The 26,036-nt window shown below is 33.0% G+C and overlaps 2 protein-coding genes across 12 annotated transcripts; one reads left to right on the forward strand and one right to left on the reverse strand.

Moving 5' to 3' along the window:
- The first annotated feature begins 10,729 nt into the window (after nucleotides 1-10,729).
- LOC107888902 (ornithine decarboxylase) lies at nucleotides 10,730-12,140 on the forward strand. The gene has a single exon (XM_016813170.2). The coding sequence runs from the start codon at nucleotides 10,748-10,750 to the stop codon at nucleotides 11,951-11,953; it is 1,206 nt and encodes a 401-aa protein (XP_016668659.2). The 5' UTR covers nucleotides 10,730-10,747; the 3' UTR covers nucleotides 11,954-12,140.
- Nucleotides 12,141-14,159: 2,019 nt separating this feature from the next.
- LOC107888848 (uncharacterized protein At2g29880) lies at nucleotides 14,160-21,664 on the reverse strand. 11 transcript variants are annotated; one of them, XM_041081685.1, is made up of 8 exons: nucleotides 21,368-21,663; nucleotides 21,120-21,232; nucleotides 19,231-19,268; nucleotides 18,272-18,366; nucleotides 17,124-17,206; nucleotides 16,154-16,379; nucleotides 15,022-16,063; nucleotides 14,160-14,946 (listed from the first exon to the last, which is right to left on the reverse strand). In XM_041081685.1, the coding sequence occupies exons 7-8, from the start codon at nucleotides 15,385-15,387 to the stop codon at nucleotides 14,356-14,358; spliced, it is 957 nt and encodes a 318-aa protein (XP_040937619.1). In that variant the 5' UTR covers nucleotides 15,388-16,063; nucleotides 16,154-16,379; nucleotides 17,124-17,206; nucleotides 18,272-18,366; nucleotides 19,231-19,268; nucleotides 21,120-21,232; nucleotides 21,368-21,663; the 3' UTR covers nucleotides 14,160-14,355. The 11 variants fall into 11 exon arrangements, 10 of the variants coding, with proteins under 10 accessions (XP_040937619.1, XP_040937622.1, XP_016668651.2 ...); XM_041081688.1 differs by lacking the exon at nucleotides 16,154-16,379 and having other exon boundaries at nucleotides 15,022-15,351; nucleotides 18,293-18,366; nucleotides 21,368-21,662; XM_016813162.2 differs by lacking the exon at nucleotides 16,154-16,379 and having other exon boundaries at nucleotides 15,022-15,364; nucleotides 18,293-18,366; nucleotides 21,368-21,662.
- Between the last annotated feature and the right edge of the window lie 4,372 nt (nucleotides 21,665-26,036).

A 26,036-nucleotide genomic window follows, 5' to 3' on the forward strand; every position in this document is an offset into this window, starting at 1 on the left:
AAAGCCACTTCATGTGATTAATTTTATGAGGTAATTCTTCCTCATTCTCTTGATCTCCACTTTTCTCCCCAGTGTCTCTTTCTTATCTTGTTGGTTGATCCTAAAATTTTGATTAATTATGAAAAAAAACCTATTTCTTTAATTATATACATAAATAACTTGAAATGAAGAGTAAAAATTGATTGAGCCAAAGAGAATGACGCACCAACATACCATGTCAGCCATCAAAATAAAATATTCAATTTTTGGTGGTGCCAAGAAAAATGGCATCACTTGTATAAATATCAGGAAAATACTGTTATTTCTCAATAATTATAGGACTTTGAAAAATTCATTTTTTGGTGGAGCCGATTAAGTATGGCTCCACCACTTTTTTAATGTTTCAAGGGTATTATTTTTTTGGGAGGTTTTTAGATTTTTTTAAAAATGTGATTTTGTCGGGTGGCTCCAATTAAAATGATGCCACCACTTTATTTATGTTGTGTCAACATTTTTTTTAGTTTTATGATAGTTTTAATTTTTTAGTTTTTTAATTTAAAAAATATTATTTTATTGGGTGGAGCCATTTGAACCCGTCACCGCAACACAAGCAAGTTTCTCAATGCTATTAAATTGTTGCTCGGATGCTGCCAATATTGATGATCTCATTTGTGCGGTTCGATTTGAGATTCCTTACAACCTTTAAATATCCCGATGACTCAGGAATTCCAAATAATCTACCCATTGGTTGTATAATCAATTTAAACTCGTTATCGTCCTACCACGACTAACTAAAACACTTACATAACCAATTTGAATTTGTTGCCGAATAAATAACTGGCATCCGAAAATAACTATTAAATTTACCAGTGTCAAAGCTCTACCAAATTATCGTTAAACAAAACATACCTTCAAATTAAAAAAATTACTAAATAAACAAAAACACAAATACATAGAAAAAAAGGCTTATCATTTTTCTCCCAGTCATCCTCTAACAAAATAAAAATTTAAAAAAATTCTTTAACTTAAATTGATCTGTCATTGGGGTTATATATAACTATTTCATCACCCCAAAGGAAATGGCTTCACCAAATAAAATTTTATTTTTTATATTTAAATTTAAAAAAACACATTTTAAAAAACAGGTACTTACATTGGTGGTATCATTCTTAATGACTCCACAAAATAAAATATAATTTTTTTATATTTAAATTAAAAAAACGCATTTAAAAAAAAAACAAGTACAATACACTGTTGGCGCCATTATTAATGACTCCATCAAATAAAATATAGTTTTTAAAAATTTTAAATTTAAAAAACCAAAAAAAAAATCCCTGACAAGTGGTGACTCCATACTTAATGGCTCCAACAAAAATAGATTTTATTTAAATCCCCAAATTATTAAGAAATAGTTGTATGTCCCTAATATTTATATAAGTGACATCATTTTTCTTGGCGCCACCAAGAAATTGATATTTTTATTTCAGTAGTTGACGTGGCATGTTGGTGGCGTCATTCTCTTTAGTTCCTCCAACTTTTACTGTTTATTTCAAGTAATTTACGTATATAATAAAAAAATAAATCATTTTCATAATTAATTAAAATTTTAAAGTAATTTATATAAAAAAGCCTGTCTTGTTGGTTGGCGATACAAATGTGAGCTTTATCCATGGCTTACCAAAACACAAAGGCGTGAATGCAATTGTGAAGCAAGCGGCCAATTTCACCAATTCAGTTCCTCTTACTTTAAGGTTGGAGAGAAAGGTTTATCAAATTTTAGGTGAAAGACATTGGGCTAAGGGATAAATTGTTGTAACATTCACTCATGAATGCTTCAAGATGCAAAGCAACTAAGATAATCTAAGACAATTTTTGAGAAATTTGGATTCTGGGCAATTTTTGGGTAAATTAGGGTTCTTTGAAAATTAGGTTTTAATTCAAATAAAATATATTTTTATTTAAAAATAGTTTTATTTATCTTATATAAATTTCATATTGCAATTTTCCACTATTTATATTGGTTTTAGTTGGATTCATTTTGATTTACAATTTTGTTTGATGAGTAGGTAGTTCATGTGTATTTTGCCAAAGAATCTGAGTCCATCTTTATATATTTTTTTTAAATAGATCCAAAGACTCATCGATTTTTAGAAATTTTCTCTTTAGAAAAAAGAGAGAAGATGAGATCATCTGGCGAGAGGAGAAGCAGAGAAAAATTTAAGCGAGTGGTGCTTGTTTGTCTCACTAAATACGGGACAAAGCTGGCACCTCAAAATTTTTTGAGGATAGAATTAAATTATATATTTTAATATATTTTAATAATTTATATTTTTTTAAGAAAATTTAAGCATAGTTTTATTATTATTAATTTAAAATTTTATAAATTATAAATAGATCTAAATAAAAAAAAATTCTATTTTAGGGTTCTGATTGTGCATCTTTACCTCCTCAATTTCAGGTTAGGTTTTTTAATCTACATCTTTGCTTCAAATATGGTGGGTTTTTGTGTAGGTGATGCGGTTTGGATTTTAGGTTTGAATGGAAGGATGTTAGGTTTCAATTCAAGGGTGGTAATGGGTGCTTGGCGAAGTGTAGGTATTTGAAGGTTAGATGAAATAGGAGAGTGCTTAACCACAGTTCCTTCCCATCCAACTTTTTTCTAGGTTAAAGCTGCCCTCTTTTTAATATTTAATATCTTTAACTTTATATTATTTTACAAATTTTAGATTTTTTTATTATTTATTTTTTAATTTTAATTATTTATTTACTAACTGATAAAATAAAATAAGTTATTTTATTCAAATGACTCAAAAATTAATTAATTATAAAAATAATCCAAATTTAAAAATAATCATTCAAATGACTTAAAATAAATAGTAAACTTAGGTTGAAAGACTTAAGTGGCTGGCACCACATAAAATTCTAACACAATAATTGTCTAATGATTGTGCCAGGGGTTAAAAAATATATTTTTTTAGGGTACTGGATACTAGATGGCCGACACTCACGTATTTTTTTTAAATCGTAGCATATTGTTATATATTTATACGAGTATTTAAAAAAAATTGGGTTAGGGAAAGGAGATGGCCTGCACCACTCTTTCCCATAAAAAAATATATTTTTGGTCTTAGTACACTAATGGTTGACACTCACTTTAGCAGATAAAAAAATATTTTTTTAGGTTAAGGGAAGGAGATGGTCGGCACCCACTTTTTCGAGAACCCAAAAACTTTTTTTAAAGTGATGGGACACTGATGGTCGGCACCTTTGTACCTGATTAAATTTTTTTTTGTAATGGGACATTGATGACTGGCACCCTTATACCAGATTTAAAAAAAATTTGGGTGCTGGGATACTAATGGCAAGCACCCCAATACTAAATTAATAATAATAATAATTTTTTGGGGTGTTGGGGCATTGATGGCCGGCACCCCCCTAAGTCTATATATATGGAAGCTTTTTAGGTTGTGGTATTGTAATTGGAAGAGAAAAAATTGTTGAGATTACCATCAAATTAGAGTGTTTGGTTGTGTACCATCAAATAAGGATATTGTATTTGGGAGCATATACTGTCAAAATAGGTGTAATGTAGTGGATTGCAGATGGGAGTCTGTGGGAGTGTACAACCGAATTTTGATGTTGAATTATATACTCTCACGTGAACCGTAAAGGATATGTCATCAAAGGTAAGATGACTTCCTTCACCATAAATAACGAACTATTTAGGCCAGTTACAATTAAAGAATATGGCGGGCGAACATGGTTGAAATTACTAAATGCAACGTAGACCTGATTCAAGCAGAAGACGACTAATTGTGGAGAAACTACTATTTAAAATATTCGTATTATTTTTGTATCCGTAAATCAATTTTAGTCAGTATTATTTATTGGTCAAATTTTATACTTTCGTATATCAGTTTTGTAAAATGTTTGTATTATTTTTGGATCTGAAAAATATTTTAGTTCATATTATTTGTCGGTCAAATTTTATATTTTTGTATATCAAATTTCTAAAATGTTCGTATTATTTTTTTATATGTAAATAAAATTTAGCCGGTTTTATTTGTTGGTTGAATTATATAATTTCGTATATTAGTTTTGTAGTATGTTCGTATTTTCTTGTATATGTAAAAAAAAATTTGTTGTGTCTTATTATTTGTTCAAATTATTATTTTTACTTAATATTTTGTGCTCATCTATGTCCACAAATAATTACGTTAAAAAATCAAATTTTTTCGTATTGGAAGAATAATTACAAAGTAAATATTTACAAAAAAATTCTAGATCCCGACAACGTCCCTGGTCCCAACATATAACGATCGGGCTACCTTCGTTGGCGAGGGCGTGCACCTTGTTGAGGCGTTTGATAGTTGCTCGGGTTGGCCTCTGATGTCCTTTCCGATGTACTTAAGAAAGTTGTATAATCGTATACCCTATCATCGGGGGTGTTGGGGTATTGCGAGATTGGAGGTGCCGAGCCAAAAATATTCTCAATGTTAGGTGTAGGTGTTTGTCGATGGAGCTTCAGGTGGTATGAGGATAATCTGAAGTGTGCCAAATGTTGAGGTTCAGGGTCATCACCAAATATCTCCACGAACAAAGGAAGTTGTTGTTGGTGTTGGGATATGTGCTCATATTGTAGTAAACATGTAACTGTTTTCTATTTATTTGAACGATGAATAAATAAATAAAGTTAATTTCACATTTTATTATTATATCTTTTTTATTTTTCGTCTTTTATATTTTGCATGCATAACAAAATTGTGACAAGCAAATATTAGCTTACTGATTGTCTAAAATTCAAACTGAAGATAAGTGGCATTGTAAAGAACGTTTACACTACAAGAAATATAACTTACTTGAATAGATAATTTAAATGAGTCCATAATCCCGTAAAAGAATAAAAGTGAGCATTTGATTCAAATACTGAGAAGAATTATTACGTCGTCCACAATTCCAATTGAGGAGATGACTAGTCTTGGCTATCGAAGCAGTTGACTCCACGAGTAGAGATATAGATGTATTCATTGATAGAATGATACATTGGACTGAACCAAAGATGAATTAATTCTTAATCCGTTTCTGAATTAATTTACTTGTGACGTTCATGGTGTGATTTACCTAAATTCTGAGTTAGTCACTGACCCATGCGTATGCAACTCATGTGCTTTGATATAAGTGGAGACTTATGCTCTAAAGATGATCGAGCCCATAGCTGGTATGTTGGGTACATGACTTGTGTATGGCATGGCTTTACTAGCAACAGTAGAATTCATAGCTCAATTAAAGAGTTAATGATATCCTCTCATTGGCATTGTGTGGATTGATAAATATGGGACATGGCTACGGGTTGCTAGTTCTCAAACGAGCAATTTATCACAGTTATTTGTTAGCAGTGATTATATTAATCATTAAGAAGACACAATGGTGACAATGAGATAAAATAGGATTGTATTGAGTGAACGAATTTAGCTCAAATGAATCAAGGATATCATATGAGGGTAACACACACATGACGAAGCCATTGGACAAAGCAGTTGGGTGAATTGCTTCCGTAAAGAGTATACAATAAGGAGTTTTCAATCATGGTACTTCTTTTGGACTGACTCCATGATTAAGTAATTTCAAATTATTGAAACGATTCTTCTGGACATAATTGCAATCACTGAAGTCTAATTGTATATGTGTGATTGATTCATTCGTTAGCTCAATAAAAGCTTGATCGGATTGCATTTGAATCAGAAGAAAATTCTACGACTTTGAGAATAATTTAATTGAGTTGATTTATTCGATGTGGAATTAAATTAGGCAGTCGTAAGAATTGTTCAACTAGAGAATTTGATTAAAGAATTTTCTTGAAAAATTAATTTGGAAAATCTAAGTGATTTTTGGAAAAATTAATTTTGATCAAGTAAAATTAAATGAATCAAATCAATTAAAATTAATATAATTTTTTTGGAAGTTAATTTTCAAGTCAAAATTTTCCCTAAATTTATTTTTCGTTGTATTTTCCAAACCCATTTTTCTAATAGTTGGGGATGAGGGTTATGCGATGACAATTCAGATGCTTCATATTGTGGCTCGGGACCAGGGTTTGAGACAGATTCCGTTTTCCCGAATGGTGGAACTTAGTTACAACACAGTCGTGTTCTGGTCCTATGCTATCGAGAAGATTCCAATTGCGTGTATTCTAAGACCACCATGTATCGACCCTGAAAAATGTAGGGCATCTTGTTTTCGGCATACCAAGTTGCGTACTCACACGAAGGAAAGAACCCTGTCTCCGAGACAAATAAGAGGGATCGCCTTTCATGTCGGGCATTCTGTAGAATGATGTAAGGAGCATGTTAGTTCGCCCAATTGACGGTATCCCTACCCTTTTTGTCTATCTTGTTTATTTCTTTGAAGTTTTGTGGAGGGTCCAGGATAAGTTGCATGCAACTAAACTGTCTCAAGACCCGATCCGCTGTGTGTCACTCAACCATATGGAAATTAATAAATAGGACGTTTCTCACGAACATAGCTTGCTGCTCATGTACCCATGATGGTATAAAGGTCGCAAATTCCTCAACCGAATACAACATCCATAGAAGCTGCACAGTATAGAGCAGACGTTTTTAGTTAAGTTAATTTTTTTTTGTTTTGAAAATATTATATTTGGAAAAAAATTCAGAAGCGTATTTACCTTACCTTCAGAGTGAGTCTCTATCATGTGGCGGTATATGGGCACGGTGTATGATCGTCCAATTCCTGATACCATTACCCATCTGAAATACGCATTCATATTTTCAATTATTTATTACAGGAAATTAAAAAACAAAAGGTAGAGTCAAATCATAAATCGCCTATTTACGAGTGGCTAGAACAATGGTTGATGGGTTACTGATGCCCAAAATGACATCCGGTATAAGGCCCACGACTGTAATAGAAGGCAGTAATCACACATGGTCTTTGTGGATGGCTTTGTTGCTTGACAAAGCTCATGGTATAAGCACACTAGTACTGCAAAGCCCCAACTATAATTCCTAACTTGTGCCAGGTCTTCTAATAATAGGAGGTACATGATGTGGACTTTATTTTGATTTATGTCCGACATCAATACCCTACTTATGAGTTACAGCGTAGATAATGTCCATTTGCGTTAGACGGCTCGGTAGATGTTTGAAGTTATTTATTAAACATGTGAATTTCAACTCGGTTAATTTTCCTTCTTCACGATCAATAGACACTCTTCTTAGTAATCGTTGGCAAGTGCCCCACAAATCGAGCACTTTTCCCTACCCGACCACTACTTCTCTATTAATAGACAGTCCCAGCTGGACTGCTACATCATGCAGTGTTATTGTTGCTTCTTCGCACGGGAGGTGGAACGTGTGTCTCCGGGTGTCATATTTCAACTAGGGTTGATATTAAATCAGTCCGTAAGTTAGCAATATGAATATACGCGACTGTTCCAAACCCTGCAGCATTCAAATATTGGAGAACCCTCTGATCGGAAAAATATCCCAGATCATGGAGCTGAGGTCTCCGACCCGATACCGTTCTTATAGAAATAGTGAAAATATTATGTTTTATTTCTCGTTAAAAATAATTTTTTTTTGTAATTTTGTTTAAATCTCAATTGGTCAAAAACTTATCATATCATGAACAAACTTTGCAACATGGTTATCATAATTTAGAAGAGAACTATGATCCACTTCGATATCTGCGTAAAAGTAGAACAATTTATCACGAGCGAACTTGAAATTTAATTTTTTTTGAAAAACCTATCATTTTTTTTAAAAAAAGGTTGTATAAACTTACATTTTTTAATACTGTATAAAAAATGTGGAAAAAAATTTAGTGGCTAGCTACGATCGACGGTGGTCGATGGTGGAACTTACGGTAGTGGAGCAGTTGAGATTCTAATGAAGGATTTATAGTAGGGGACCTGTTAAGGATTAAGGAAAAGTAAAGGAACAAAAAAGGGGAAAAATGGTACTTGAAGGCACCTCCAGGTCACATCGGACCCAGGCTGAAGCCAACCATCAATGTGCCAAGGCTTGGTACGGTCCGCATCTCAATGGCCAAGGCCTGAGCAGTCAGAAGCAGACCATTAGAGAGCCAAAGCCTGGCACGATTCACTTCTCTAGGCTTGACCTCGACCATTTGGTAGACGGGCCTACTTCTCTAGGCCTGCCAAGTTCCATCATCTTTTCCTTTTCTTTTTTTTTAATTTAAATCCTATTCATATCCATTCTTTATTAACTTTAAATCTTTTTTTTTACTTTTAAATTTATTACTTTAATTTTATTTATCTTTTAATTAAAGAAGGGATTTTTGAAAAAAAATATTTATTCATTTAAATTAATTTCCTATAATTATTTAATTTTTAATTAAAATCATTTTAAAAAAATATTTATCCTTAAAATTGATATTTTAAATTGATTTATCCTTAAAATTGATATTTTAATTTTATAATTTAATATTTGTACCACTAAATTGATATCTTAATTAAATTCCATTGTTTAAATTAAGAATCATGAAAAAATAAATAATAAGAGTGTGGGTAAATAAAAAATAAAAAACCCTTTAATTACAAGTTTTTACAATGATCATGGAATAGTAAAAAATCACTCATCATCATCCAATCCGGCATTATAGGAAGATTGATTGACAACATAAATACGGTGTGGGCAATTTGATCGGTTGTGGCCGGATGCTTGACACACCATACACTGTTTAGGTTCTCTTGGCTCCTTGACATCTATGTCATTTTGAATTCTCGTCGAATATGGTCAACCTTTAGGATGTCTACGAAGATTGCGGTCCGACAGCATCTCGAAAGCAATCGACAAAACTTCTTAGTTCGAGATATCCGACATTATAGGAAATTCATTTCCCTAGATATGTAATGTGTGTTGCAGCATGTAGACCTCATCTATGAATTGTTCGACATCTAGATATGCATGCGCACACGATATCGAAGAGTTTGGAACCTTTTGCATGCGCACATGAATATCGAAAAGTCTAGAACTTCTTGCACTTGCAACGCTTGTTTCGAAGATCAACAATGTACAACCTGGGCGGAAGACTTGATTGATGACCTATGTAATCTTGAACCCGGAAAGTCTCCAAGTCGCGCAAATACAGTTCTACTTTCATCCTCTGCGTCCTCTTCGGACGCCCTCAATGTACATGTGCTCGACCTCTATTTGCTTTACTTGTCTTAGCCTCATCTTTGGCATCAACGTAGCCAACCTATATAGAATATTACCGAGAAAACAACAGAAATTGGCAGATGACATGTATGTCTTATGATCGAGTTAACTGCCTCTACGAAGTTGTTCATCATCTAACCATATCAAAACCCATCATCATAACTTTAACTCTGCTGTCAGTTCTTCGTTCTACCCAACCACTATCGAAGACAGCAATTTTCGGGTAACGATGTCATCTAAGCTTCAAGCCACGCGAACCTTTGCCTGAATATTTGCGGTTCTAACTCATACCCTGCATATGCAATTTCGAACCAATATAAATTTAGAAAAAAATTTAAATACAAACTGTTATTTCTTGAAAAAAATACAAACAAATAATAAAAATAAAATATGAACAAATCAATTTTGGAACAATGTTTTTTTACCCATGCTCACAATTTCTCTGGACCATTCTTTATTCTTATAACCTCTGTAAAAGTTTGACGCGATGTGTCGAATGCAATAAACGAACCTCACAGAAACCCCGAATGCTTTACCGCAGCAAGTAGTCCTTTCGATCTGTCCAAGATGAGGCAAGTGTTGTATTTCCTAACAATGTACCTTAGCAGATTTGACAGGGAAATTCCCAAGGCTCGAAGTTCTTGCTTTCCACGATGGCAAAAGCGATAGGAAGTACATTCTGGTTAATGTATTATGAAACCGCAATCAGGATTGTTTGCATGTATTTACCGTAGAACCAAGTTCCATCCACCTGCACCAACGGTTTGCAGTGAGAGAAGGCCTTAACACAATGCTCGAACGTCCAGAACAATCAATGGAAAACTTGTTTCCTCGGTTCTATCTCGCCGTCCGGGCCTCTATGCGGTAGTGTTTGCAAATCAGTCACCATTCTCAGCATATACTCCAGCATCGATCGTGAATATCCACCATTAAAGTTTGTTGTATGACGCATCACAATCACTGTACAACTACTTCATCGTCATTTGCTTCGCCCACCATCCTTTCCTGTAGGAACCCTATATTTAAACCGAGTTTGCATGTCTGCAATAAGAGTCGATATAGGGATGGTAGGACTGTCTTTCACCAATGAGATAATGTAGTTGCATATAATTTTTGCATCCAATTTTTTATGGTCTTGCGACATGCAAGTGACTGTGCATTTGTAAGGACCTTCTATTTTCTTGACTATCAACGTTTGAGTTTTTTCATCTTAAATTTTAGTATCATCCTAAAAAAATCAAATCTAAATGAAAATTCTAATTTCACGTATTAAACTATTAAAAATAGTAATTTCAATAATACTTTTTGACAAACGTGAGGTGCTCAAAAATTATTATTATTATTATTATTATTATTTTGAGGCTATGTGTTAAAAGAATGTGTAAATTATGAGAAACGTGCCAATTGCCAACCGGAATGAAGCTACACTTCAAATAGAAAATATGAAGCTACAGTTCTAGTATCCACTAGTCTAAATGGATGTCTTCTTGGTTATTTCATGCATTCGCAACTCTTTTTTCAATAAGTTCTCTTCCTTTCTTTCGAACAAAGTCTCCAAGCTCAGACCAATGGTGGGTGAAGCAAAGTTGATAGCAAATAGGGTGACAAAACCCGTATCCAGAGATGATTTATTTCATTTCATTAAATCAGCCATTTCCAATGAACAACAACAAACAGACCCATTTTACGTGCTGGATTTGGATGCAATCAGGTCCCTGGTGGAGACATGGTTCTGTAATCTTCCAGTAGTTCAACCTTTCTATGCTGTCAAATGCAACCCTAACCCTGCTTTCCTCAAAGAAATGGCAGCTCTCGGCACCGGCTTCGACTGTGCAAGCCTTCCTGAGATTGAAACCATTTTGTCTCTTGGGGTTTCGCCTGATCGAATCGTTTTCGCAAACACATGTAAACCTGAGTCTCACATCAAGTATGCAGCTAAAGTTGGCGTTAACTTAACCACTTTCGACTCCAACTATGAGCTCGAAAAGATCAAAAAGTGGCACCCGAAATGTGCACTGTTGATCCGAATCAAAGTCCCGGAAACCAGTGGTGCAACATTCAAGTTCGGTTCCAAGTTCGGTGCACTCCCTGAGGAAATTGTTCCGCTTCTGAAAGCAGCTCAAGAAGCAAAGCTCCAAGTCGTTGGCGTCTCGTTTCATATTGGGAGCAGAGCAATTAACTTCCATGCATTCGACGATGCCATTGAAGCAGCCAAAACAACGTTCGACACTGCAGCTCAACTTGGGCTACCTAAAATGCATATCTTAGACATAGGTGGAGGCTTCACATCAGGTCCAAAGTTTACCGATGCAGCCTCCGCCGTGATAGCTGCTTTACAAAAATATTTCCCTGGTGAGCTAGCTGATGGTAACTTAAAAATCATTGCGGAACCTGGTCGCTTCTTTGCTAATTCGCCATTTACATTAGCAACAAGCGTAATAGGGAAACGAGAAAGGGCGGAGGTTAAGGAGTACTGGATTAGCGATGGGATTTCGGGGTCGATGAACTTTTTGAAGTACGATCACGATGAAGTGATTTGCACTCCTCTCATCATGAAAAACCCTACATGCAAAGAATTGAAAACATGGAGTTCCACTGTTTTTGGACCGACATGCGATGCAGCTGATACGGTTTTGAAGGGTTTTGAATTGCCAGAATTGGACGTGAATGATTGGCTGGTCTTTCACAACATGGGTGCTTATACTTCATCCCGTGGGAATGATTTCAATGGGTTCAAAACTTCGGCCATTCCAACTATTGCCTATGAAAATTAGTGGTCCCCATAAGGTCACCCTTAGAAGAAGCAAATGCATGTGTTTTCATCGTAGTGTTTAAATTCTCGTAAGGTTGTTGTTGTTGTTTTCTGATGAGTGGTCTGTTTTCTTTTGTTAATGTGATGCTTTGATTGCTTATGTTTGTGAGCCTCTTGCTTATAATAAAATTTTTATTTGCTGAAGAAAATAGCTTGTGAAATTATGCTGTCGCAGTCCACTTCATGGATAATTTAGTTTCCTTTGAGCTGGTGATTGGACATTGCACAGTGGAACGCCAGCTCCTTTAAGCAGCGGTGCCGGACATTGCTTCAAAGTAGTGTAATTAAAAACGGTTTTTGAAGACAAGGAGCTTAGATCATATTCAGAGAGCATTGCTTGTATTGTGATAAAAAAAAAAAAACCATATGCGCACCACATGGCTGACAGATTTTGTACAGAAATGTTAGTTGGATGAAACTTTCCCAATTTTTAAAAAATTCTCGAACTTTCTTTCTAAAGTTCCCAAATTGTTATATATACTAAATTTTATCACAATGACAAAAAGAAATTGTATATTAAAATATTTAATGATAAATATAAGTGTGGTGATCACTACAGCAAAACAGGTTTTTACCTGCGTTTGGATAAAAAACGCCGCTACAGATCGAGCACTAGCGGCGCTTTTTGAAAAACGCCACTATAGATCGAGAATTAGTGACACTTTTAAGAAACACCACTATAGGTCGATCATTAGCGACGCTTTTTGAAAAACGCCGCAAAAAAAGTAAGCACAATGCTGCCGTTTTATGTTGAGCTTTAGTGGTTCTAGGAGCGCTTTTTGAAAATTACCGCTATAGATCGAGTATTAGTGGCGGTTTTTGAAAAACGCAGCAAAAAATTCAATAAGGCGCAGTAGTTTTATGTTGAGCTTTAGTGACATTAGAGACGCTTTTTGAAAAACGCCGCTATAGATCAAGCTTTAGCGGCGCTTTATTAAAAACGCCGCAAAAAATATTTTTATCTGCTATTTATTATTTAACTGGTTTATTTATATTAATTAAAATACAATTTATTTTAATTGAATATTTAAATTCTTCTGAAAAAAATAATGACACGTAAAAAAAATTTTGAAAGTAAAAATATAGAAAAATATTTGTTAAAAATGAAAAAAAAAATTAAAATACTATTATTTAAAATAATTTTAAAGTTTTTCAGGTATATGACTGATTGTTTTTAATTTATATATTAAATAATTTCTTATATAATCGTAAAAGAGATAGTATTAACTTTAGAATATTGAATTAATTATCACATAGTTTAGGGTTTATGGTTTAGAGTATATGGTTTAAGGTTTAAGGTTTAGGAGTTACTATTTTAAGGTTTATAGATGATGGATTAAGGGTTGGGGTTTAAGGTTTAGGGGTTAGGGGTTTAGGGTTTAAGGGTTTGGTTTTATGATTTAGAGGTTAGGGGATAAGGGTTAGGGGTTTAGGGCTTAGATTAATTAGTTTTTTTAATTTATATATTAAATAATTTCTTATATAATTGTAAAAGAGATAATATTAATTTTAATATATTAAAATTATTATTATAGTTTAAATTATTTAAAAGATAATAGATAAACTTTATATATATTAACATTACGTTTGGTTGGCTGTAGTGGAATAGGGCTGTAATGGAATAGAGTTGTAATGGAATAGAGCTGTAATAAGTAATTCAACTGTTTGGTTGAATGGAATGGAATAGAACTGTAATAGTATTCTTGTGTTTGGTTGAATGGAATGATGTTGTAATAGCATAAGGAAAAAAACTAAAATGACCAGAATACCCTTAGCAGAATTTTTTTTAAAAATAGATGATTATTGTTATTGTTATTAAATTTTAATAAGATTATTATTGAAAATAATTTAATAAAAATAATAAATAGTTTAACCATATTTTAACATAATTATTATTAAATATAATTTAATAACATTCTTAATATAATTATTATTATATGAATTAAAAAATCAAAATATATAATACTATAAAAATATATATAATCTACTTTATTATTTTTAAACTGTAATACATATTTAATGTGTTAAAATATCATTACTGAAACAAATAATTTAATTATTCTATAATAAAAAACAATTAAATATTAGAAGTAATAAATAACTCATTGCTAAAAAAGTAATAAATAACTTGAAAATTATATTTCACATTCAAGCATAATATTCATATATTAACAAAAAGTTACATGATTTCATTAGTATATATGTCATAATCCATATGTTTTAAAATTTTACAACATTAAAAAGTTACATCATTGTAATGATATTCTATCATGTCATTATACCATCCAAATATTACAAACACAAAAAGTTATCAAAATATCAACACAACCATGATTTTTAATGGTCAGCAAGAAATCTTCTGACTCATTCCAATCGCACAGCAGAAGGTAAACTAAAAAAAATGAGCATTTGCGTTGGATGATCTGAAATTTTGCTCAATGTTCGATAGCGTTCATCCTCAGTTAAACCTTCCACTTCACATAATGTTGGATATAATTTCAGAGCACTTTCTTGAATGGTCATTTCTGACTTTTGTTGAATTACCACTTCGGATGCAATACTCTTACTAATTTCAAGGCCAACGGTCCGTATATTTTCCGCCAATAAAGCGGCAGCATCATTAAATGAAGTAGAAAAATCACTTACATCAGAAATCTTTTTTTTCTTCTTTGAAAATGTAAAATCACCTTGGTTTCTAGCTAGTTGCGGTTCTGGTTGAGGTTGTGTAGCTGAAAGATTCATGTCATCTAAAGAAACATCTGCTTCGGATCCATGGAAATCGTTTCTTTCTTCATGAGAATTTGTAGCAGCTACATCTTCAACATTTATTTCTTCAATAATATCAGCAACTGTTTGAGCATCTTTTCCAGTGGCTCGATCTTTTGCGTAGATGGCAGTAAGTTGGTCATAATAAGGGAAACTCTGATGTCTGAATTGAGCTGCTTCTTTATGACTCTATAAAAATTAGAAATTCATATTAGATATAAGTTTTGTTAAAATAAGATAATAAAGACTTGAAATAATTCTTACACTTATATATGAGTTCCAAACCGCATCTTCAGCAACAACAAGCTGCCTATGCTCATCCCAACCAAAGCCGCTATTGTTTTTTCCACTAAGCATGTCATAAACGATTGACCAATCCCTTTTCAATGTCCTAATCCTCGATTCAAGATTAGGTTTAGCCTTCAACATGACATTGGGTAAAACTTTTTCTATCATTTTTTCTAACTCATTTAAATAGCCGGCTTTGAATCCCGTATCAGCATTAAAGGTTCCAGCATTGTGCAAGTCGACCATACAAGCAACCAACGCAGCATCTTCTTCTGAAACCCATTTCCTTTTGGTTCCTCGAGAACTCTGGGAAGAAACACTTGATTGGGAAAAACCTAACATAATTATCTTAAAAAAAAACGCAAATGAAATTATGCATCAAAAGGTCAACACTTTATAAAATTATAACACATGATGAATCAATAGAAAATAAATTATCATTCAACAAGTCTAGTACAATACAAAAAAAATACAATTCAAACACCACCAAAGTTTTATAAACTAGATATATGAAATAACATAAACAACTTAAACGTTTACTACTATTTTTACCCTAAACCTAACTAATTTCTAGATGCTTGCCATTCGTCGAACATTTGGTTGGCTAGTTCCATCCTCCAAGTAGCCCATGCATCCGACGGATGAATATTTATAATATTCGGTTCATTGTCATCTATCACATTACTAGGTAATCCTTCTCCCAACTCTTCTTCAATAGGATCAAGACTCATATAGGTTCGAATAAAATTATGGAGCAAACAACATGCAATAATAATTCTATTGTGCACCCTTACAGGATAGAATGATGGACTCCTAAGTATTCCCCATCTAAGTTTTAATAACCCAAAACATCTTTCAATAACATTACGCGCTGAAGCATGTTTCATATTGAAAAATTCTTCCGGAGTACTTGGCTAATAACCTTGACGCCACTCATTCAAATGATATCTTTGTCCTCTAAAATGCGCAAGAAATCCCTCACAATTTGTGTATCCAGCATCAACTAGATAATAACAACCTATAAAAAGAAACTATTTGTCATGGTTAATTTCCCAAAAAAGTATGATATTAGAAATTAATTCAAATTCCTTTCATTTTTGCATTTTACCATGAGGAACTTTTAGTCCATGTCTCCTACTTATGGCATCTCGAAGAACTCGTCCATCAGCAACAGAACCTTCCCAACCAGGAAGAACATAAACAAATTGCATATCAGGTGTACAAACACCTAACATATTTGTTGCTATGTCACCTTTTCGTGTTCGATATCTAGGTTTATCAACTGTTGGAACCCTAATCTTGATGTGGGTTCCATCTAAAGCACCTAAGCAATTCTACATCACATGTATAAAATCTCGAGTTAGAATACTATATTTAATTCCAAATGTACTAAATTATATACGAGCTATATATAGAACTCACTCCAATACTTTAAACCATTTCCACCTTGGGTCTGTAGAATTAGCTGTAATTGGCTCTGCCTTTTTAAATAACACATCTTGTAAGCGTATGATAGCATTTAAAACATTGTGAAATGATCTGCTAACGGTTTCCCCGGACCTATTAAAGTGATGCTTGATAACTCGATTTTTAAGGTGATGAGAAATAATATGTAAAAACATTGCCACTTGCTCATCAACAAGCATGTTCCTTGACGACTTCAATTCCCCTAAAGTTTGTAACATCTCACATAGTTTAAAAAAGGTAGTTCTATTCATCCTAACTTGTTCAATACACGTCTCGTCACTAGCATATACAAGTCTTTTCACATAATCTCGTTTTGCATAAAAATCTAAAATATAGGATCTAATCCTTGGTCTATAAGTATGCAGGCTATGAATGGCACCCAGTGCAACTAAGAACCAATTCGCAACTGTACACATTTGCAACCATATTGTAACAGCAAGACCAATTCTTTTACGCCTCTCATTTTGTACTATTAAAGGTAGATGAGCCATTACTGCAAGATATTAAAGTGTTACATATCTTCAAATCGTAGTAAACGGGTCACATTTCTCCAATACTAATTTCAATAACAGTAAAACAAAATCAAAGAATTTAATTGCCAAAGAACTTACAATGATTCAGTGAATACAAGATGCTCAACTCTGGGTGAGGCAGCAATCAAACAAGCCAAATAAGAAGAGGAAGCAATAACAAACTGTCAAAGAAAAAATGAGCAATACATATTAATAAATAGGATAAGTCTGTTTAAAATATATTTGCTTATGTATAAGTAAATAATTTATCAAGCATTTACAAAGAATTTCATGTTTATTTATATAAATACAATTATCCAAATAAATATTTATTTAAATCACTCAATACTTATACTCCTTCACTTTATAATTGTTAAATCACTTTTAACATTTTACATGTAGTCATTGAAACGTTATAAATATTTTACATGTAGTCATTTGAGATTTATAAGCAATATTCTCTATGTATATTTATGGAATTGAAAATTTTATAATAATGATATAAGTAATAAGATAAAGTACATGAGTGTAAACTTTTGAATCATGAAATAAGATCATTATTTTTTAGATATTTTATAAATAATATTCCATAACAAAGATATGAAATAATAAAGTACTAATAAAAATATATATATAATTGTTTCACATATATATATGTATAACTCAATTCACAATTTTTAATAAAAATACATTTTAATAAAATTATAATCTTTTGTTTTCTATTTTAATAACAAAATGTTAAAAAAAGATATGCCTGACAATTTTTTAAAATTGTTTGTGGAATAAAAAAAAACATATTATTAGTATATCAAATACTAAGTCATTATTTATTTAAGGAAAAAAGTATAATAAAAATACATGTAGGAATGTTAATTGAGGAAAAAATAAAAGATTTATATGAAGGCATATATGCCAAAATAGTTCTTTCCCTTTCTTTTAAGGTGCAAATTGCAATTTGTTTTATATTTGCCCTTACCCTTTACATCTATCTTTTATATTTGCCCTTGGCTTTTACATCTATCTCGTCATCTTGATGAAATATCTTAGGAATTCTCATTACTTACATCAATCCTCATAAATGGTAAAACAGATCTTTTATATAATGCCAAAGATCTTGCTTATCAATCTTCTTTCAAACTATCTTTGTTAGCAATATTATTTGATAGTTTATATTTAAAAAGTTGCATTATTCCTCCCAATAATTATGCAAATAATAGATTTATGCAAAACAATACCCAAAACAATACCCAATAATTATTGTACGAAACCTCTCTTGCCCAGCAGTATATGCAACTTGATCCTTTTTCTATCAAGCTCTATGGTCCTTATCTTGAAGTCAATTCTGCCAAAGAAAACACAACATTATTAAACCGTACTGTTCATTCTTAATATCTCAGAATTTATACAAATGATTACTTAAGGATTCAAAAAAGGTATCGAATGGATGTTATACCGATCTACAACTCAATAGCAATATGAGAAGCATAAAACAATTCCTCAAGCTAACATGATGTTATACTAATCTACAACTCAATAGCACTTGGTACAAGGATTAAAAAGCATCAGAAAGTTCCAACCATGGATAGAAAGTTTTAAGCATGCAAATATTTTATTTTTAGTACAAGCAAGCAATTATATTTTTAGTACAAGGATTAAAATATTTTATTTTATCATCAACACAACCATGATTTTTTAAAAAAAGTATGGATAAATCAGAAATATCTCAATACAGTATGGCACTTTAGAAAAACTCTTCCAACAAAAACTGCAGTTGACAGTAAAATATTTGGCAAAGCAGAGATTAATATCCCCCGACTCCAGTAATTGTTGAAGAGGTACTCTAAAATTCCGCACCATCTGACCAAAAGTCACACACTTTATAATGGAGAAATGTGAATTGAAGAACAGTTAGATGGGATTCAAAGATGAAATACCAGCACTCCATTAAGTAGAATAGCAACCGCAAATCTAAATAATTTATGATCACTTTCAAAATATGCAAGTAAGTTTCTTACCTTACATGTTAAAATTAGATTCAACCTTCAGCAAAGCATGAACTAAAATCCACAAACCTTCTTATGCCATTGGCAAACCATGATCAAAAGAGTATGATAACCAGGGCTCCTCTATTATAAATAATGGGGAGGGAAAATCCACAAACATCTAATGTAGGTTTGTTGTTTCAATTCTATAAAATAGGACTCACCTTGGCACCACTAAAATCCCTTTTGGTCAGTTCATCCCCTGAAAAGAAAAGTGGAAAAGAAAAATTGATTGTAAATTTTCATTCATTAAGCTGCACACATAAAAGTGATCAGGGACAAAGCAGAACTTTTAAAAAAAAACCAATCGTGTTCAATATGACACTTGAGGAAATGTTAGGCAGCCCCATACATATTAACAAGCAAAAAAACCCAAATTTACTAACCATTCATAGCCAAAACAATAATGTAAAGACAATAGTAACGGAGGGCTGTGGAAGCTTCTCCATCATTCCATTTTTTACCATACAACAGTCTGATAAGACAATAGGAGTAGCTTGGGTTGTTAGCATCATTGTTAGCATAAATTTCCCTTTTTCTTATGGCAACAATGACAAAAAAAAAATTCAATACTACTAGATGACGTGTCAGATTTAAAAAGGAAAAACATTTATGGAGGTAGACATGACATGAAACATTATAGATTTAATAAACACATGTTTACTAATTTTATAGTTTCATACTTACACAGTTAACATGAGATATAAAACACAAACATGGGCTGTCACGTTTGATGGAGGATGGAAATATACTTAGCAGATGCAATACACGTTAAAAAAATGAAAAAAAAAAGAAATGAAGAGGCACTGGTGCTAAAACTACATGTCGGGTGGTGAATCAAGACAAGGACACAAAGGGAACTAGGAGCAGGACATAGAGAAGAAGGTGAAGAAGGGAAGTGATTGTGAAAGATGATGGAAGAGAGAACAATATAGTGAGCAACAAAAAAAGGAGACAGAGAAAATAGAAACAAGCACTTAACTGATCTATTGTATCTGTAAAAATATGTTCTCAACATTATAAATTACATTGATTTTCACAAGCATTGCATGTACCCACCCACCTTCAAAGCCGTGAAGCATTGGTATTTCATATTGTCCGATATAGCTCCTTTATGTACATCAACAACCATTAGCAATGGCAAATTACAATTTTCAAATTGTCCCAACTGATAAAAACTAAACCTATAATCGAAAAAAATCACCCAAACCAAATCCGACTAATGCTTCCCCCCTAATGCTGCATGCGAAGTACAATGGAGACAAATACATATCCAATCAACAAAAAAAGAACTGTAAAATCCTTTGAATGACAATTAATTACAATTAACAAATCATAAGCTCCACAAGAACATAAACTCAAAGCCTCGCAAATAGATTTTTCAGTGGTCATCAAGCAGAAAATCTTAATATAAACCACATGGACAATTTAATGGATGCTGGATTTGTTATTAATATTGAAACTCAATCAATTCTCAGATTTTAAATTACATACAGAGCAATGCTGCAGCTTTTTTATAAGTAATTTTACCTTTCACCAAGCTACAAGGCATATCACTACAAATTAGTATACAAGGCTTATTCAGAGCATGTTGTTTAGGGAAAACTGCAAGTAGCCTTAGTAGCAGAACAAGTTGCAATGGCAGTTCAATAAAGGATCTACAACAAAACCCAAAAGTTAAGAAATGTGAGATTGCACAATTAGTATACAAATGGTGTAGCCATATGCAACTTTAACAATTAGTCTATGGATTACACGTTACCAAACAAATTTTCTTTCTCCCCCCAGTAGTTACAAACATTTCATAACTCTATTTCTTTAATCATTTTAAAGGATTAAAAATCAAGAATTTTTACTGTACATAAGTACTCTATTAGGCATTCAATGCATACTCAATTCCACTTCTCATTTCTATAATAAAGGCAAAACAACACATATAATTAGCTTATTTGAAGTTCCATCAATGCATTGAATGAATAATAAAGAGAAAAATAAATTGTCAGTTCCAAAACCCTTAACGCATGCAATCAAAGAGTTTTGATTGTAAACTTACCGATTAGTAAAACAAGCTTCAGGATGAACAAAGAGAAAAACCACCAAGCTGGGTGAACAGAGAGGCAGAAATTTAACACTGTCTTATATTATGCCAGCAGCATTAATTTAACACTGGCAAGTGAAAAGAAGAAACACCATGAGAATAAAACCAGTATCAATCTTCAAAACTGAAAAGAAACCTATTATTTCTACTAATTTAACAAAAAAAATTAGAAAAAAAGGAAATCAAAATGGGAGAAGAGTTACCTGAGGGATGACTGCTCACATCGAACCAATCTGATTATTTCTCTTCTCAAGTTTTCACGTCATACGATTCTTAATTGAAGGCCTTGTTGAGGGTTGTTATGGTTTGCCAAAGGGTTGGTGAGGATAAAAGCATGAAAAAGAGGGAGAAGGTAGGAAGGAAATTGGGAGAAGAATGAAAAAAAGAAGAAAACTGCGATAGAGGTGAGAAAGAAATGGAAGGGTAAAGTTGAACTCTGGCCTAAATTTTTCACGCTGAATGCTTATTCCGTGGGGAGACCACCGAATGCTAAACAACATTTTTGCCCTAAATAAGCCTATAACGAATAGGGCTGTAATAGCTTATTACAACCAACCAAACAATGGTTTAATAATGGGCCCACTAAATTGAGCTGTAATGCATAGCTATTACAGCCAACTAAATATGCAGCCAACTAAATATGCTGTAAATGGTTTAGGATTTAAAGTTTACTTGAGATTTGTTAAATGATAAAATTTTATACAATCAATTAATGCTTTTATATTTAAAAATATTTAATCTAAACCATTTGAAATATTTAAATAATAGATTTAAAAAAAATTGATAAATAAATAAAAAAAGTAACAGATTGATATGGATAGGTAACTTCTATTTTGGATAGGACTAAATTATAACAAATAAAAATGAAATACAAAAACTAAAACATTCCACATCGAACATCTAGCAAAATAGTTATATTTTAGTTAGGAAGAAATATCTCTAATAAAATGGAGATTAGATTGGGAAAGAATAATATAAAATCATGATTAACGTCTCGATCTTTAATAGAAATTTGATATGTGAGAGGTTGATTGCTTACATTGGATAATTCTAACTTAATAATTAATTATAGGCATTTAATCATTTATTTTCTTATTAAAATATACGATATTTATTTTGAGAGTACTTGGTTTTTTTATTTATAAAAATCCAATTTATAAAAAGTAGTAATAATAAATGTTTTATAAAATCACTTAACTAATAATTTTTAGCAGACAAAATAAATATTTTTTTATAAAAATATTATTTAAATATTTAGTAGTATCAAAGGCATACGTCGCAAAAGGCAAGCAATAGCGGTACAAAAACACCGCAAAAATCATTTTGTTTTAATAAAAACGGCGCCATTCTATTGGATTTCTTAGTTACATTTTAGGTGAAATGCCGCAATATGTCAGGCTTTAGCGGCGCTAGTGAAAAAACACCGCAAAAAGTTATTTTGTTTTAATCAAAATGACACCGTTTTATTTATTTTTTAGTGGCGTTTTTGTTAAAATGCCGCAATAGGTCGGGCTTCAGCGGCGCTAGGTGAAAAATGCCGCAAAATTTCATTTCCCCTTTTTCCCCGGTCTGAAATCCCTAAATTTCTCCCAAATTTTGTAACCCAACCTTTTTTCCTTTACTTTTTTTCCCCAACCTTTTCTTTTTACTTTTTTTCCCCCCAAAATCCCTAAGTTCCACCTGAAATCAGTAGCCCAACTATTTTTCCCCAAATCTGCAGCCTTGAAATCGATTTTGAAGGTTTTTAGCATAAACTCTCAGACCGCATAATTCAAAACTATGTTTGGTGCGACATGCATCATTTAAACTTTCATGGTGGTGCAAGGGCGAGAATGGTGATCAGCACAAACATGACATTGTCTCTTTTGAAAAAGGAAATATTACGACAGCAGAACGCAGCAGTAAACAGGTATTCCTTCATCTATTCAGTTAGGGAGCTTTTTTTGCTGCAAATTTATAAGCAACACACTTTCTATCATGGACTAATATTTTCCCTTTCTTTCCCCTTAGTATCTTCCCTTAAAATTTAGTTTGGATATTGTTTGTTTATTATGTGCCTCCTATCTGTCATCTAGTAAACCTTTTTTTCTTTCCAGATTTCCCTGAAGTGGGAATCTGACCTGCAGACTGTGCTTATTTTGACAAAACCAAATTCAGTCTGTTCAAATTCTTTGTGCGCAAATGGTCATGTGCGGATATTGAGAATGATAATTACCTTTACATTGTGAAATTCTGAGTGCAAGTTTCATACAAATTGCTTTAAGTCTTCTTGCCTTTGCCGATCTCTGTAAAACTCTTCGAGACATAAAAAATAATGCATATTTTAATGTGTTTCACTTGCTTTAAGGCTAATTATCCCAAGGAAAAATAACAAAGAACTTTCTCCTACTTTTTGGTCATAATATAAGTGCCTTTTAATGCATTACTTCATTCCTCTTCTCCATACCTCATCTGTATGATTTATCCATGTCTTATGGTTTATCGCTGAGACCTTTCTTTCTTATTTATGTGATGCTGTATCCTGTGATTTAGGAGCCATTGTTGAATGTTGATGTGGTCTTAGAGGGATTTACTACTTTTAAAGCTAAAATAGTTTTAGTTTCTTTGAAATATTTGTTGTAAGTTATAGGATATTTGCTTAAATTTCTATCATCTTTATTCCAGAAATAAATTTATTCAGACTCTCACTTCCATATCCAACAAGAACTTATGAACAAACCTCCTTAATTAGATATAGCTTTATTGTGAACCATTTTTCTCTAAGGTTGGATGCAGGGCAAAGCTAGGATTTCTGTTTTGAGGATTGAATTAAAACAGTAAGTGTAAAAATATATATTATACTCAAAATGAAACAAAATTATATTATATACTTCTTTAACTAGTAAAAGATAAACAAATTTCAATCTACTTTGTGTGTACATAAAGACCCTGATAAAATTACAAAGTTCTTTTAAAAATTCAAGAAGAAATTATGAAGATTTATTGAAAAAACAAACTAAAAGATAATGAAGAAAAATTAAAAAGAAGTTCCATACACAATTAACATTGAAAATTCTTTGAACAGTATTTATTAGTATAGAAAGAAATTATTTGACTAATTAAAAAAAGGTAAATTCTTAATTTAACTGCAATTATTAAGTCTAAAAGTATTAATAAATTACAAAACTTGTCACTTATGCTAAGCTTTTGTCCTTTTTTCATTAGCAAATAAAAAGAAACTCTTGTAAGAGGACCAAGTTAAAATTTCATTTAGGTGGGGGATGGGGATTTGAATAATGTATTTTCACCACAAAAGGTAATATAATTAAATTTCTAAAGGTAAAGTAGGGCTATGGCCCTTGTAACACCGTTGGCTTCGCCCTTGGTTGTTTGGTACTTATGCTAGATGGCACTGCCCTTGGTTGTTTGGTACTTATGCTAGATGGCACTGCCCCTTGACTACTTTGATTGGCTGCAAGTGTCACGGACTTGGGATTCTTGCCTCACAATCCGTGCGGCCTTAGGCAGTTTCTCGCTATAAAAATGCCTAAGTAGTCTATCTTCCACAAAAGAAGGATTCAACAGAATTCCTCCCAAAACACAACTCAAACGAAAGCAACTTAAAGCCAAACAAGATGAACGAAGAACGAGACAAGAACAAGCCACAGAAAATAAGAACACAAGAGAGAGAGAGATTTTGAGTGAATGCTCTCAAGAATTCTTATTGCTCAAAAAATTCAAGTGATTTACAATGAGGGGAGAGGCCTCTATTTATAGTTGAGGCTCTCCAAATCCAACGGTACAAATCAAGTACATCAACGGCTACGATTAAAGGGTATCTACAAATCAAATCTCTATGATTACAAAATCATATCTTTTAAGATTACATAACATATCTAAGATTGCATATCTTCGAAGATCATGTTTCTATATTTGTCGAGCTTGTAGATGGACCTTCAATCTCTTCAAGCAACGGGCCTGTCTGATTGGGCCAAATGACCTCCTTCCCTTTTGATGGATCGTACAGATGTGTCATGGTTGTGGGCTCCCATGCGCAACCCATGATATTCTCCCCCACTGAATCTAGCGATGCCCTCGTCGCGTCCTCCGCATGGTAATGATCTATCTTGTCTTGGAATTGCCACAAGGCTTCAGCAGGTTCCCAACTCGTCTCACTATCTGGAAATCCTTTCCATCGGACTAAGTATTCATGCCGCGGTCGATGGTACTTTCGTCTGACCACACGATCTGCCTCGATGTTCTTGACCTCTCGATCATAGGAAACTTTTACCCCCATTGGTGCTCGTTCAGACTTACTTCTCTTTGGGTCTTCTCCATCTTCATGGAATAGCTTAAGCATACTTACATGGAATACTGGATGAACTTTGAGCTTTTCAGGCAACTCAAGCTTGTAGGCCACATTGCCTACCTTCTTCACAACTCGAAATGGCCTCTCATATCGTCGCACAAGTCTTTTGTGTAACCCATCATGTCGCAAAATCAAGTGTAGTTTAGCAAGAACTGGGTCACCGACCTGAAATTGCACGTCCCTTCGATTTCGATCCGCCCACTTCTTGTTTCGCTTACTTGCCTTATGTAGATAAGCTCTAGCTAGATCATTTTGCTCTTGCCAATCCCTCGCAAATCGATAAGCTGCTGGATTCGGTCCTGCATAATGAGTTGCAACAGTATTGGGTGTAAGCGGCTGTTGCCCCGTCACTATCTCGAACGGACTCTGGTTTGTCACCCCACTTCGTTGTAAGTTGTACGAAAATTGGGCCACGTCCAACAACTTCAGCCAATCCCTTTGTGTCGCACTTACATAGTGCCGAAGATATGTCTCCAACAATGCATTCACTCGTTCAGTTTGCCCATCGGTCTGAGGATGCATGC

The sequence above is a fragment of the Gossypium hirsutum genome, chromosome A11, assembly GCF_007990345.1.
Source record: "Gossypium hirsutum isolate 1008001.06 chromosome A11, Gossypium_hirsutum_v2.1, whole genome shotgun sequence".
Taxonomy (NCBI): Eukaryota; Viridiplantae; Streptophyta; class Magnoliopsida; order Malvales; family Malvaceae; genus Gossypium; species Gossypium hirsutum.